Source organism: Podarcis muralis, chromosome 10 (genome assembly GCF_964188315.1).
Source record: "Podarcis muralis chromosome 10, rPodMur119.hap1.1, whole genome shotgun sequence".
Taxonomy (NCBI): Eukaryota; Metazoa; Chordata; class Lepidosauria; order Squamata; family Lacertidae; genus Podarcis; species Podarcis muralis.
This window is the reverse complement of record NC_135664.1, coordinates 70927704-70942272: the sequence shown is the minus strand read 5'-3', so window position 1 is coordinate 70942272 and position 14569 is coordinate 70927704. Positions and strand designations below refer to the sequence as shown.

General features: G+C 47.3%; 1 protein-coding gene across 1 annotated transcript in view; it reads right to left on the bottom strand.

Moving 5' to 3' along the window:
- GDI2 (GDP dissociation inhibitor 2) overlaps window positions 1–10224 on the bottom strand; it is a 28065-nt gene extending 17841 nt beyond the window's left edge. Inside the window, exon 1 of the mRNA XM_028746120.2 lies at window positions 9757–10224. Within this exon, the coding sequence (XP_028601953.2) occupies window positions 9757–10209 (453 nt within the window). The 5' untranslated portion in view covers window positions 10210–10224. The remainder of the gene's footprint in view (window positions 1–9756) is intronic.
- Between the last annotated feature and the right edge of the window lie 4345 nt (window positions 10225–14569).

Genomic DNA, 14569 nt, shown 5'->3' with positions numbered 1-14569 from the left:
CTAAGAACAGAGTAATATTAGGATAGCAACAAAATTCACAGGAAGAAGCTGCTGGAGGAAAATTCAACAAACAATAAAATCATTGAGCAAGACATGATAGCAGCTCTCAGGCAGCTCTCTCTTGTGAAAGAAGTCAGAGTTCCTGTTCTATTTGTTTGCCAACAGCATCGTGGCATATGGGTCTTACAGGTAAAGATGGATGGATATACCAGTTTTAGATAGAGCTTCCTTTACACCAAGGGCATGAGATAAAACGGTTGTTGAGGTTAGCCGCACCAGCAGGAAGTTTCCAGGCAAGTGGGCTGCTTGTATGACAAAGGTCCGCGGAAGAAACAATGGGAGCACTGGAAAAGCCACCCAAAGCCACAGCACTGGATTAATGTTACTACTGTGAGAGGGATTAAGGCTGCAATCCTAATCCCATTTCCCTAGATGTAAGCCCCACTGAGTTCAACAACACTTGCCTCCCACTAGACGTTGTTAGGATTGCACTATAGATCAGTTGACTCCCAACTGGTGGTCCACGGACCCCATCCAGGGCGTCTGTGGCATCATTCACATAACAAACTACATAGAGGTATCAACATTTTCAAAAGGAGGGGGTCCATGGCTTGGCTTTTGAAAAGGAGGGGGTTCACAGTACTTAGCTACTTGGGATCCACTGCTGTAGATTATTAGCTAACCTATGGGCCTCCAGGTATTGTTGAACTACAACTCCCATCAGCCATGCTGATAGAAGTAAGGCACCCCACCCCCACCCCATTATACACAGTTGCATTGGGATCCCTTCCCACAAACAAGGAAAAGTAGTTGGTTTTCTGCTAATTCAGCTAAGGAGCAACAGTCAGGACAGGATCCTGCCATATGCCTCTATTCACTTATCTATAAATACTAGCAAAATAGGAAATCACTTCAACAACCTACTATACAACCAAGTGCAGAGGAGAACAAAAGCAAAATTTAAACTACTAACATTTATATTTTGAACAAGCTGTGGGATCGACAGCACGTACACTGCTAATCCCATTTAAAAATTATCTGCAAGCCCACATCACAGTTTAAGTTCTGACCGGATTTCTTCCTTTGTAGCCGACAGGGCCAGTTATATGAAGTTCTCAGATCTTTAGCAAATATTCCAAATGCCGCAAGTTCCCCACAAAGGAGAAGCACAACATAGTTGGGAAGGGGAAAACGTATAGATAGTCCGGTGAATACTACACACACGGTTGCATCATGTTGTAACTACAATTACACTGTGAATTTTTGACATATGCCAATGTCACAGGTAGGACTTTAGTGGAAATGTGGGCACCACAATACCAGCCATCATGGAGCTGCTTGACAACAACAAAAACTCCAAGACTATTTGCATGACATGGTCACATGGCACTATACTGCCAGGTGAAATAATGACCGCTTTTGGTGCAAAACTGTTGCAGCAGCAGTTGCAGTTTTTAGTAGGAGGCCCCACTCTACAACTCAGAAGGGTTCTATTTGGTCCACTGCTGAGTTGGCACCAAATACTCAGAATGCATTTTGCAATCTGTTGAATGAAACATGTGCACGTACAACCTTGTGTAGGTGTGCATAAGCACAAGGTTCCCCCATAGACCAGCCAGAAAGGCAGACATGTGGCTATATAAACATTTTGTCCATAATCAAGATCAGCACTGTAGCTATTTGTTGTAGCTCTGTACCTGTATTTTGTAGAGTGATTTATAAGTTTGCATCAGGGACTTTTAGTCAAGAGTTTCAGCTTTTTGATCACCAGAATGTGTGTGACAATGCTGAGATCTCCAAAGTTGAGAAGGCGGCTGGGGGCCTGTTTGACTGTTGTGGACCTGGAGTACCCCAGTCATGCAGGGCCAAAACGGCAACCTCACCAGGAACAGTGAGTAGAAAGGGAGGCACACATGGTCAAGCTTGAATGTTCTGCCTCCTTAGGCTACACAGTGGCCCATGCCAGCGGCAAAGAGACAGGAACCTGGCAAGCACAAGTCGTGTGGATCTCTGTACTTCACAAACAACTATTTATGTAAGCTGGCTCTCTTCTTCCTGTTGGAGACAGATGTGTTGGCTACAAAACTCATTCCCTGACCAACAATGTGTTTATAACGTTTATTATGTTTCACTGGGCTGCCGGTCTAGCTGCAGTGACGTCCTCCACTTCCAAGTAATGCCACCAAGCCAATGAACCTGCAAGTCAGTAATCTGTACTGCTGCATATCTTTTATGCAAGAATGCTACTGCTGAAGTCTCTCTCTACCCACCAAATGTAGCAAGTGTTGTTTGAAGGACACTGTGGTCAGATTCTTGCTACGGAAGTGGCAATAAGCTTCCTGAGGCAAACAAGAATTCCAGCCTAGATCTGCAGCCCATGATCAAACATCATGATTTCAGTCCTGAAGACCACAACAAAGCATGATACCTAGAGATGTAGCCCTTAAGTCACCTTTGTGAAGAGTTGCCTTAGGGAGGTTTAAATACTCACGATGGCCTCTCTTGCCAGTGTGGCTGAAATCCCACTCTTATTTTCTTCAGTTGTTTTCAAGGTAAAAAGGTAAAGGTACCCCTGCCTGTACGGGCCAGTCTTGACAGACTCTAGGGTTGTGCGCTCATCTCACTTAAAAGGCCAGCGCTGTCCGGAGACACTTTCCGGGTCACGTGGCCAGTGTGACAAAGCTGCATCTGGCGAGCCAGCGCAGCACACTGAAACGCCGTTTACCTTCCTGCCAGTAAGCGGTCCCTATTTATCTACTTGCACCCAGGGGTGCTTTCGAACTGCTAGGTTGGCAGGCGCTGGGACCGAACAACGGGAGCGCACCCCGCCGCGGGGATTTGAACCGCCGACCTTTCGATCGGCAAGCCCTAGGCGCTGAGGCTTTTGCCCACAGCGCCACCCACGTCCCTGTTTTCAAGGTAAGCATCTATAAAAACTAGTGAGATCTCTGAGCAGCACTGTGAATGAGTAACACTACATAGAGACATGCAGTTTTTAAAACTGGTAATCGTCACTCTAAGCAGCAGCACTACTCCTGGGGTGTAGCAAGAACATGAAGACACATCAAAAGTTTGAAGCTCAAATCAAATACAGAATTGGTGAGCGAATGAAGGTCAAATTGCCAAGGAGGAACCACGCACAGATTGCAGAACAGTATTGCACCATTCCCAAGGTTTGCAGTTGAGGCTTACAGCCCAGTTACACCCCCCATTTCCTCTTAAGGAAGCTGCACAGAGTTCAGGCTTGCTCCCAATTGTGGTGACAGTTTCACCCCTTTGAAATATTTCCTACTTCAGATATCTGAAATTTGACTGCTGCTGGACTTTAATCTAGAGTCAAGTTTCAGATCTGCAAGGAACTAACTGGGTAGGCCTGGCAAATTATCTACCCCCTCCCTCCCCATCCTGTTCAACCACTCTGAAGAACTAAAAGTCATATATAAATGTTTTAAAAGCAATAAAGAACAGGCTTGGGGCAAAAAAGATTTAAGAGCTTTTTGCACTTTCATAAAAGGCTTTAAAAGAAGTGCAAGGAATAGGGTTGTGTTACTGCACAATCTGATTCCTTGGCCCATTTGAAATACTGTATGCTGTAGCAGAACTAAGCTTTGATAATGCAAAAACTTATTAGTTAAGATTGACTGGTTCAGTTCTTTATAAAGATGCCCAGTTTACAGACAAAGCCAACAAAATACGGTTTTTCAAAGCCTGAAGAGTGTTGGCTGAAAGCTCCAATGTGTACCTGTTTTCAGTTCCAAGATAAGGAGTTTCAGAGTTGACTGACAGCCCAGATTTCAGAAATGCAAGCTTCATTATTTTAAGTGTATATATCCTGTTTAAACACAAGGCCTTTTTATTTATAATAAATGAAGTAAAGTGTCAGATACTTTACTTAGCTGCAATTTTTGGTCAAGGAAAGCCGTTTTATCTAAAGTGTTCATACCCAACAAAACCCTTAAGTCTTTCAAAGTCAAGCTCTGCTAGACAAGGGACAATGAGGTTACAGCAATTAAATCTTGTAAACATATAAGTGAATGCAAGGGTTCTACCTGCTAGAATTATGCTGAAACATTTTCGTTTGTCTCATTCAGCATTTCCTTAGAAAACAGAGGAAACCACAAGCAAGCTATGTCCCAAGAGGTCAAAATTCAGTCCAACATGCACCCAAGCATGAGAAAGGGCTTTCCTGCCACATACAGAGACAGAAGCTCAGAGTGCAGCTTGAACAGCAGCCTCTGAGCTTTCTCCATGTGTTGCTCACTTGTTTCTGGACGGCAGGCCTGTACTAATGCACATGGCAAAATGAATGCCACTGGGTAACTAACCTGAGCCCAAGCAGACTCCATTTATTACCCACGCCCTTCTTTCGGCAGTCTGCAATCGTGACACACAGCTGGTAACCACAGAGGCACTAAAACACTGGAAACACACACAGCTCTTAGCAGAATTACACCCAGGGGCCTTCAAAGTCAGGGAGGAATTCAAAGCATGTTTCACAGCCAAAACGCAAAAATCTCTTGTTCTATCCCTCCAAACGAGCAAAGCTTTGGAAAACAAAAGCAGGAAAAAGCTGGCTTCAACAATCACAGGAAGCATGCGTTCATTCAGAGCCATATTTATTTCTCCCCTGAACAGAACAATGCCTTCTCTCATTTTATGTCTTGCCATCCATCATTTGTTCAGAACTGATATCTACTACAAGAACTGAAATTGGTAAGCCATCAGTGGAAGAGGGGGAGAAAAGCCATTTTATTAGAAGAACACACACAGGGTTGTTGAAAGATCAGGTGACTGGTCTACACTGTGACTGCCACCATTTAGATACGATGCCCTATAACAGCAACTTTCAGGCAGCTCTCCTTGCAGGCAGCTCCCCTTTTCAGATCATAAAAGGCTACAAAAAGTCATCTTCTCAAAACACCTGCAAATTATGGTGAACAGTAGCAGGGTTGTTTTAAATGCCAGCTAAAATCCAGCTTCCCAGAACCCATGTTAACCCACCAGTGACAATTAGAAAATTGGTTTGCTACAAAACAATAGAGGCTAAAGCCTCCTATACCGCGTCAAATTCATATTCCAGCATCAAGCCACCTCAAACATGGAAGACATCATTATTGCCAAATTAAGGCAAACATGCTTTTTTGGGGAGGTGCTGACCATCGATTCCCTTTCACAGAAAGGGTGTCCAAGCGAGAAGATGGTGTCAATTTGAGACTGTAATCCCCAAAGGCAATGACAATTTAAAAGGGTAGCAGTAATCAGCAAGGCAAGAATCAATATTTGAGAAGCAGGATTTATTCCTCCCTCAAATTTAAACAAGCTCCTCCTCTTGTCATATTAGCTGATGTAAATAGTTCAGTTTGCAGCAAGAGCTCAGTTTATGACAAGCACCAAGTGAATAAGATGAAAGAAGGCCCTTCTTTCAAAGAGACTAGCCACAGGAAAGAGTGAAGCCGAGGGGCTGGGCTGGGGAGATCAAGGACACCACTGCAAGTGAAGTTTCAAGGGGATACTAGACAGTAGGAAAGGAGGACAGGGCCATAGCTCAATGGCAAAGCCTCTGATTAGCATGCAGAAGGTCCCAGATTCAATCCCAGGTATCCCCAGATGCCTCAAACCCTGGAGAGCCATTGACAATATTATGCTAGATGGACCGAGGACCTGACAGGGCAAAGAGGAAAGCACCATAAAAGCAAACCAGAGAAGTAAGAGGATGAAGGAGCTAACAATCAGGTAAGGGTCAGGAGATAGATGTGATCTGGGAAGAAGAGAGAAGCTACAAACATTCTGAATGGGAAGGAGTCAAGGCATGTAAGAAAAGGCTAGGCCTGGGGGAAACGTAACAGAGCCAGGCCTAAAGGAAAGAGTCAAACAAGAACTAGAGGAGATGTCATGTGACTCAGGCAGGAAGGTAAAGCAAGAGCCAATGGCTAAATTCTTGGACATGTGAGATCAGGGTTTGAAATACATGTTCAAATCTCTACATAGTCATGAATCAAACTAGGAAGTCTTGGGTCATTCAAAAAAATCTGTAACCCACTTTTATCCTACATAAGTAGCGCAAAGTGGCCTATCAGTTCCTCTCAGGGTGGCTGAGTAGGATTTAAGGCAGGCTTCCTCAACCTCGGCCCTCCAGATGTTTTTGGCCTACAACTCCCATGATCCCTAGCTAGCAGGACCTGTGGTCAGAGATGCAGGGAATTGTAGTCTCAAAACATCTGGAGGGCCGAGGTTGAGGAAGCCTGATTTAAGGTCATGTATGCTGCCCTGAGGGACGCGGGTGGCGCTGTGGGTAAAAGCCTCAGCGCCTAGGGCTTGCCGATCGAAAGGTCGGCGGTTCGAATCCCCGCGGTGGGGTGCGCTCCCGTTGTTCGGTCCCAGCGCCTGCCAACCTAGCAGTTCGAAAGCACTCTCGGGTGCAAGTAGATAAATAGGGACCGCTTACTAGCGGGAAGGTAAACGGTGTTTCCGTGTGCGGGTCTGGCTCGCCAGAGCAGCGATGTCACGCTGGCCACGTGACCCGGAAGTGTCTCCGGACAGCGCTGGCCCCCGGCCTCTTGAGTGAGATGGGCGCACAACCCTAGAGTCTGTCAAGACTGGCCCGTACGGGCAGGGGTACCTTTACCTTTACCTTTTTATGCTGCCCTGAAGGAAAAGCAGGTGCCTGTTATGAAAACGGAACAGAGATGTAAAGAAATGTTAAAAGAAAAGGACAAATTAACATGGTTAGAAGACGTGGTGAGTACTGTGAAACCACAGAGATGTGCGTCAAGTATGGAATTAAAACAGTGGTATCCGAGGGGATGACCTTGATCTTTCTGGAGCAGTAACAAAGAGGATTTGGTATGAAGAGAACAGAGGATGAGAACAGAGGCAAAGAGGGGGGTCATGAGAGAGAAGGAGTAAAAAGGAGGATGAAAAGAGAATAGCTGTGCCATGACTGGGAGAATTAAGCAGTAAGACAGGGGTAAGAAAGAAAAGCATGTGTAATAAAGGGAAATATGGGGGAAATAATTAACACGGCACTTAGCGGCAGTCAATAATAATAATAAAAAGCCCAAAGGCTAAAAGAAAATGGTGGGGGGATGAAACAAAGGAAAGGAAATAAGGGAAGAGACAAGGGCAAGAAATTAAGAATGCCACTTGGAGGGCAAGAGGGCGCCAAGTAAGAATGTGACAAAATATAATCAGTGCCCTGAAGAAAGGGTCATGGGATAGGTGAGTGGGAAGGGAGACATGTACAAGGTAAGTGGGAGGTGACAGGGGGCTGAATTGAGAGATTTCATTTCAGGGAAGCACTGTTACCAAAGATGCCTGGGAAAAGGGATGGGGACAGAACTGGCAAGAGCAATATGGGGTGGCGAATCAGAGGGGCAGCGGAGTGACACTTGCAGAACATGGCACTGCTGACAAATAAATGGGATGTCACTACTGCTTAGACTGGTAGAGGAAGAATGCCAAGTAGGAAGGTTAAGGGGTACAATGGCTAGGCACTCTTCGCTCAATAAAGATGCATGGCAGGTGTGCTCACATAGCGCATAGTTAACTTACGGAATTCACTGCCACAAAATGTGGTTAATGGTCATCAACTTAAACGGCATTAGACATGGAGGCCTATCAACAGCTACAGATCAGGAAGACAATGTGGAGCTTCCATGCTCAGAGGCTGCAGGTTTCTGCCGAAAGCAACACCAGGAAAGGATTTTTGCACTCAGATCCTGCTTGCAGGCTTCCCAAGATGCATCTGGTTGGCTATAGTGAGAAACAGGATGCTGCAATAGATGGGCCTTTAGTTGAAGAGCAATTCTTCATGGGTGGCTGCAGCCAAGGATAAAGGTAAAGGGACTCCTGACCATTAGGTCCAGTCGCGGACGACTCTGGGGTTGCGGCGCTCATCTCGCTTTATTGGCCGAGGGAGCCAGCGTACAGCTTCCGGGTCATGTGGTCAGCATGACTAAGCCGCTTCTGGCAAACCAGAGCAGAGCACGGAAACGCCGTTTACCTTCCCGCCGGAGCAGTACCTATTTATCTACTTGCACTTTGATGTACTTTCGAATTGCTAGGTGGGCAGGAGCAGGGACCGATCAGCAAGTCCTAGGCCCTTTGGTTTAACCCACAGAGCCAAAAACCAAGGGTGCCTGGTGCCCATGGGGGACTGGCAGAGCAAAAGGGAGAGAGGCCAACAGTAGGTGGAGCCAGAGATAATGAAGAGGCGGAGCCTAGTGATTCTGGTTTGGTCCCTTCGGTTCCCTGTTGAGTTCTACAAAGGCAACACTGAGACTGAGGAGGAAGCTAACAGTCAGTGAGTGGGCTGGATGCCAGTAAGACAACGAGCAGGAAGGGGCTGGCTGCGGGCAGAATGAGGTCTGTGGGGCAGGCAGCGGGCCAGCCCTCAAGGGGACAGGAGCAAAGGTAAGTGCCCCCAGAAGGGGAGAAGAGGGACATGCATGCAAAATGGGCAACTGGAGGATGGAAGCAGCACTGAGACGTGTGAGCTGAGTTACGATAGGACAAAAAAAAAATCAATACACCCAGAGAAAAGGAGGCCAGCGTGGAATTGTCAGGAGAGGAAAAAACGCATTAGGTTAAGGCAAAGGCAGCAGAGACCCCTAAGGAGAAACATGGGGGTGGGGGGAGAAAGAAGAAAAAGGAAGAGGGGCACAACAGTTAAGGTGAGGAGACTGAAGCTCTGAACAAAGATGGCACAGATTCAGCGAGAGGAGCAAATTAAGGCTTGGGTTTCCTTTTGAAAACAAGAAAAATAAGGAGCAAAGCCTGTAATGGAGGGAGATGCACTGAGACAGGGCAACTGCTGGGGGCGACCCCCCCCCAAATAAAGCACCCCCAAAGATGGACAAGCGGCTCTTTCTCCCCCCACAAACCCAAAAAATAGAAATGCCAAACGACCCAAAGAAGGCAGCCCTGTGCAGGGAAGCTTTTTTTAAGTGTAACGTTTTATTCTGGTTTGTTTTTTAATACGTGCTGTAAGCCGCCCAGAGTGACTGGGGCAACCCAGTCGGATGGGCGGGGTAGAAATAATAAAAGTATCGCGAGGAGAAAGAAGTTAAAAGGCGTGGAAGGAAATCGAGGGCCGGGGGGGGGGGGGGGGACCTTTGGATCCAGTGACATTTGGCGGGCAGTACCAAAAAATATAAAAACCCTCAAGAGTATTTCGTATGTAAAACCATTATATTTTTTAGTATTACTTTTCAGTATGTTTTTTTATGTGCTGTAAGCCAGCCAGAAATAATAAAAATTATTACGATACGATAATCTTTACTGTCATTGTCCCATACAGAACACCGAAATTGAAAAAAAATCTACACCAGACATTCAAAAGCCCTGCTATCCCAGCCTGGTTAGCCCCCTGGAAACTCTGACACCCCATAACTGAATACAATATACTCCCATAGAGACTACCTTACACTGCGTTTAAAACCAAAAATCGCATTTGGATGGAAACTGTTTCTCAGGCGGCTGGTCCTAGTCTCCTATTGTCATCATCATTATTATTATTATTATTATTATTATTATTATTATTATTATTATTATTTCCCTGATGGGTGGGGGGGAGAAGGAGACACGTCACAGGGCGTCTGTGTGGGGAATATATAAAATAAATGAGGGAGAAACCCGGCGAAAAACCTGAGGGGAGGAGTGGAGGCCTCGAGGGGCGAGGAAGGGAGGAAGGTGGGGAGGAAAAGGAGGAGGGCGGCCTGTCGAGGAGGCCTCCCCCCGGCCTCCCCCCCCGCTCACCGTCAGGCCGGTTCCCAGCACGATCACGTCGTACTCCTCGTTCATGGCTGCGGCGAAGAGGAGGAGGCGGCTGCGGCTGGAGGTGCTGAGGAGGCAGAAGGAGGGCGTCGTCGTCGTCGTCGTCGCGCCCGCGGAGGCGTCTGGCGAGGCGGCGGCCTCGGCTCCTCTCTCCCCGCGGAGGCGGCGGCGCTGCTGCAGCAGGAGCGGCGGCGGCGGCAGCGGCTGCTGAGGGGCCTGAGGGCGGCAGCAGTTTGCGGACGTCCAGGAGGAGGAGGAGCAGAAAATGGAGGCGCCGCCGCCGCCGCCGCCGGGAAGAGAGCGCGCCAGAGGGGCGGGGCCTGCGTCGTGGCGCGAGCCGGGTTGGCGGCGGCGCCGAGGGGAGGGCGGGGCCGGGGCGGGGCCTCCGCGGCCGCCCGAGGGGGAGGAGCCCCCCGGAGCCCCAATCTCCTCCATCGGAGAGGCGAGGGCGGGAAGGGAGGGGAGGGGGGGCCGCTGGCCAGAGAGGACGCCCGGATTGGTCCGCCGACGCGAGGGAGGCGTCAGTCATCCGGATAGGCCCGCCCCTCGAGCGTCCTCATTCGCTGTCGGGGGGGGAAGAGTGCGCCCCCTGCCGGGGGATCGGAAATGGTCGCGCAGGCGCAGAGGCGCGGGAGAGGCCGGTTGCCCTTCGCCGGGCTTCCGCAGCAGAAAAGCGTGGCGGATTTTTTTTTGTTTTGCAGTATTATTATTATCATTGTTGTTGTGATCCTTGGGTGAAGGAAGGTTGTTGTTGTTATTATTAGTATGTTGTTATTTTATATTCTCATTATTTTATATTTTTATTATTAGTATTATTATTTATTGTTATTATTTTATTATTAAAACAGTAGTGATGTATGGAAGTGAGAGCTGGACCATAAAGAAGGCTGATCACCGAAGAATGGATGCTTTTGAATTATGGTGCTGGAGAAGACTCTTGAGAGTCCCATGGACTGCAAGAAGATCAAACCTCTCCATTCTGAAGGAAATCAGCCCTGAGTGCTCACTGGAAGGACAGATCCTGAAGCTGAGGCTCCAAGACTTTGGCCACCTCATGAGAAGAGAAGACTCCCTGGAAAAGACCCTGATGTTGGGAAAGATGGAGGGCACAAGGAGAAGGGGACGACAGAGGACGAGATGGTGGGACAGTGTTCTCGAAGAGACCAGCATGAGTTGGACCAAACTGCGGGAGGCAGTGGAAGACAGGAGTGCCTGGTGTGCTCTGGTCCAGGGGGTCATGAAGAGTCGGACACGACTAAACGACCAAACAATAACAACAACAAATGTGCATAGGATGTGCTAAGGCATGTTGTGATTTTAACAGTCTTAGGCACATATGCATCTCCACAGGGTCCTGCAATAAAAGCCTTGCTCACAATCTTGACCAGGCTTCCTCAACCTCGGCCCTTAGTAAAAACCTTAGTAACCAGTAAAAACCTTAGTAATAATAATAAATAATGAAATAACTGAAAAGCTTGGTGCCTTTTCATGACGACGCTTCTAACCAGCTGCCGGCTGGTGGAGCTCCCCTGCCCACTTTCCACAAGTGCCCCATGCTTTGGGGCCTCCTGCAAAGCGGTTGCTTCAGACTTCTTGCACAGAAGCTAAGCAGCGGAAAAATATGAATAGCCAATTGAAGGATGAAACACACCAGCAGGCCTCAATGCAAAAAAGAGAGAGAGAGAGAGAGAGAAAAGAGAGGGGGAAAGAGGTTTGGGTAGAGCTCTCAAGGGAACTTTGCTGATTGATGCAAGATTCTCACCCAGAGCACCTCTTTCTTCCTTCTCAAGCTCCCCTCCTCCCCGCCCCATTCAGATTTCCTGTGTGCAGCTGGAAAGAAAAAAACACACACTTGAGCACTGCTAACCTAACTGCCAAACATTTCTGAGCATCGCCAGCAGGGAGTCGGGTTGTAATGCAGTTTGCAAAGACCCGGACAAAGGGACAATTTTTGGGTGGCTTTTTGCTCTTTTGCTGGGGCTGCGTGATTAAAAACCAAAAAGCTGTTGGGTTGTAAAAGCAGATCACTAAGGCCCCATCTGCAGTATACAGTGGTACCTCAGGTTACATACGCTTCAGGTTACATACGCTTCAGGTTACAGACTCCGCTAACCCAGAAATAGTACCTCGGCTTAAGAACTTTGCTTCAGGATGAGAACAGAAATCGTGCTCTGGCGGCGTGGCAGCAGCGGGAGGCCCCATTAGCTAAAGTGGTGCTTCAGGTTAAGAACAGTTTCAGGTTAAGAACGGACCTCCGGAACAAATTAAGTACTTAACCTGTGGTTCCACTGTACAGCAAGATGATTATGCCATAGTTACGGCTTTCCCCAAAGAATCCTGGGGGTTGTAGTTTGTTCAGGGTTCTGGGAGTTATGAAAGAGATTCTCTATTCCAGGGGTCAGCAAACTTTTTCAGCAGGGGGCTGGACTATATATATATATTTAGGACGAATTCCTATGCCCCACAAATAACCATAGCTGTCAACTTTTCCCTTTTCTTGCGAGGAATCCTATTCGGAATAAGGGAATTTCCCTTAAAAAAAGGGAAACGTTGACAGCTATGCAAATAACCCAAGAGATGCATTTTAAATAAAAACACACATTCTACTCATGTAAAGACACGCTGATTCCCGGACCGTCCGCGGACTGGATTTAGAAGGCGATTGGGCTGGATACGGCCCCTGGGCCTTAGTTTGCCTACCCATGCTCTATTCCCTTCACAGAGCCTCTATTGCCAGAGCTTCCCGAGAAACGGAATTGAGTTTTAAGCCACTCTGGCAGGGAGGAAAGCTAGCAGCTATTAAAAAATAAAATAAAATAAGAGAATGACAGTGAACTTTCTAGCAGCTTGTTGGTGGACTGACACCGAGCTACAGAGACCTGTGGTCTGACATGGTGATTAAAGTAAAGGTAAAGGGACCCCTGACCATTAGGTCCAGTCGCGGATGACTCTGGGGTTGCGGCGCTCATCTCGCTTTATTGGCCGAGGGAGCCGACGTACAGCTTCCGGGTCATGTGGCCAGCATGACTAAGCCACTTCTGGCGAACCAGAGCAACGCACAGAAACGCCGTTTATCTTCCCGCCGGAGTGGTACCTATTTATCTACTTGCACTTTGACGTGCTTTCGAACTGCTAGATTGGCAGGAGCAGGGACCGAGCAATGGGAGCTCACCCTGTCGCGGGGATTCGAACCACCGACCTTCTGATCGGCAAGTCCCTGTGGTTTAACCCGCAGCGCCACCCGCGTCCCAACTTGGTGATTACAATGATGCTTATAATACAGCGGTACCTTGGTTCTCGAACTTAATCCGTTCTGGTAGCCCGTTTGATTCCCGCAACCGTTCGAAAAGCAAGGCTCAGCTTCCGATTGGCTGAAGGAACTTCCTGCACTCAATCAGAAGCAGCCTCAGGTTTTTTGGCTTCCGGAAAACGTTCGCAAACCGGAACACTTACTTCCGGGTTTGCGGCATTCGGTATCCGAAACGTACGAGTACCAAGGCGTTCGGGAACCGAGGTACGACTGTAATAATATTACAATTCATATGCTGCCTTTCATCTGGGGATCTCAGGGTGGTTCACGACGGAAAAATGCAATCTATAGAACACAATCTATAGAACACAAAATACATACTAAAATAAGAGCAAAAAGAAATCAGTAAGTCCCTCCCTCCCACAACACATTTAAAAGGGTATTGAATGTTGGAAGTTACAGGAATTACCAATAATTGAGGATGGCAGATGAAGATGATGGACTATGCGGAGATGGCCAAGCTGACCGGTAGAATCCTGAACCGAAGCGACCAAAAATTTCAAAGAGACTGGAGTAAATGTATTTGTTATATGAATAATTATTGCAAAAATGTGAAGACGTTAGCAGGATTGAAATAAATCCTGCAATGATCAACTGAGGAACTTTTCATGATCAGAGAAAAAGAGACGATGCTACATTTATTAAGATCAGAAAACTATAAAATGCGAGTGTAATTACTGTACAGTGGTACCTCAGGTTAAGTACTTAATTCATTCCGGAGGTCTGTTCTTAACCTGAAACTGTTCTTAACCTGAAGCACCACTTTAGCTAATGGGGCCTCCCGCTGCTGCTACGCCGCCGGAGCACGATTTCTGTTCTCATCCTGAAGCAAAGTTCTTAACCTGAAGCACTATTTCTGGGTTAGCGGAGTCTGTAACCTGAAGCGTATGTAACCTGAAGTGAATGTAACCTGAGGTACCACTGTATTTGATAATAGAAAACCAGATGGATCGTGGGACGTCCTACGCTCAGCAGAGCAAAGACTATATTGTTGGTTTGTCAATGTAATGTTTGAAATGTTTTATATAAAAAATAAATAAAAACTATATTTAAAAATAAAAAAATAAAAGGGTATTGGATGCTAACCAGCCGAAGGACTGGTTGAAGAGGAACGTTCTTGCCTGGCGTCTAAATGAAGGCGCTAGTTATAAAGCAGCAATGTGTATTCCTACTTTTTAAAGCAGGAATACACAGTGTCTTTGTCTAGTACAGTGGTGCCCCGCAAGACGAATGCCTCGCAAGACGAAAAACCCGCTAGACGAAAGGGTTTTCCGTTTTGGAGGCGCTTCGCAAGACGAATTTCCCTATGGGCTTGCTTCGCAAGACGAAAACGTCTTGCGAGTCTCGCCATTCCCCCCCCACTTCCCCCCCCCCTTTTTCAAAGCCGCTAAGCTGTTAATAGCCTTTTAACAGCTTAGCCGCTAAGCCTTTAATAGCCGCTAATAGCGCTAATCCGCTTAGCCGCTAATGGGGTTGCTTCGCAAG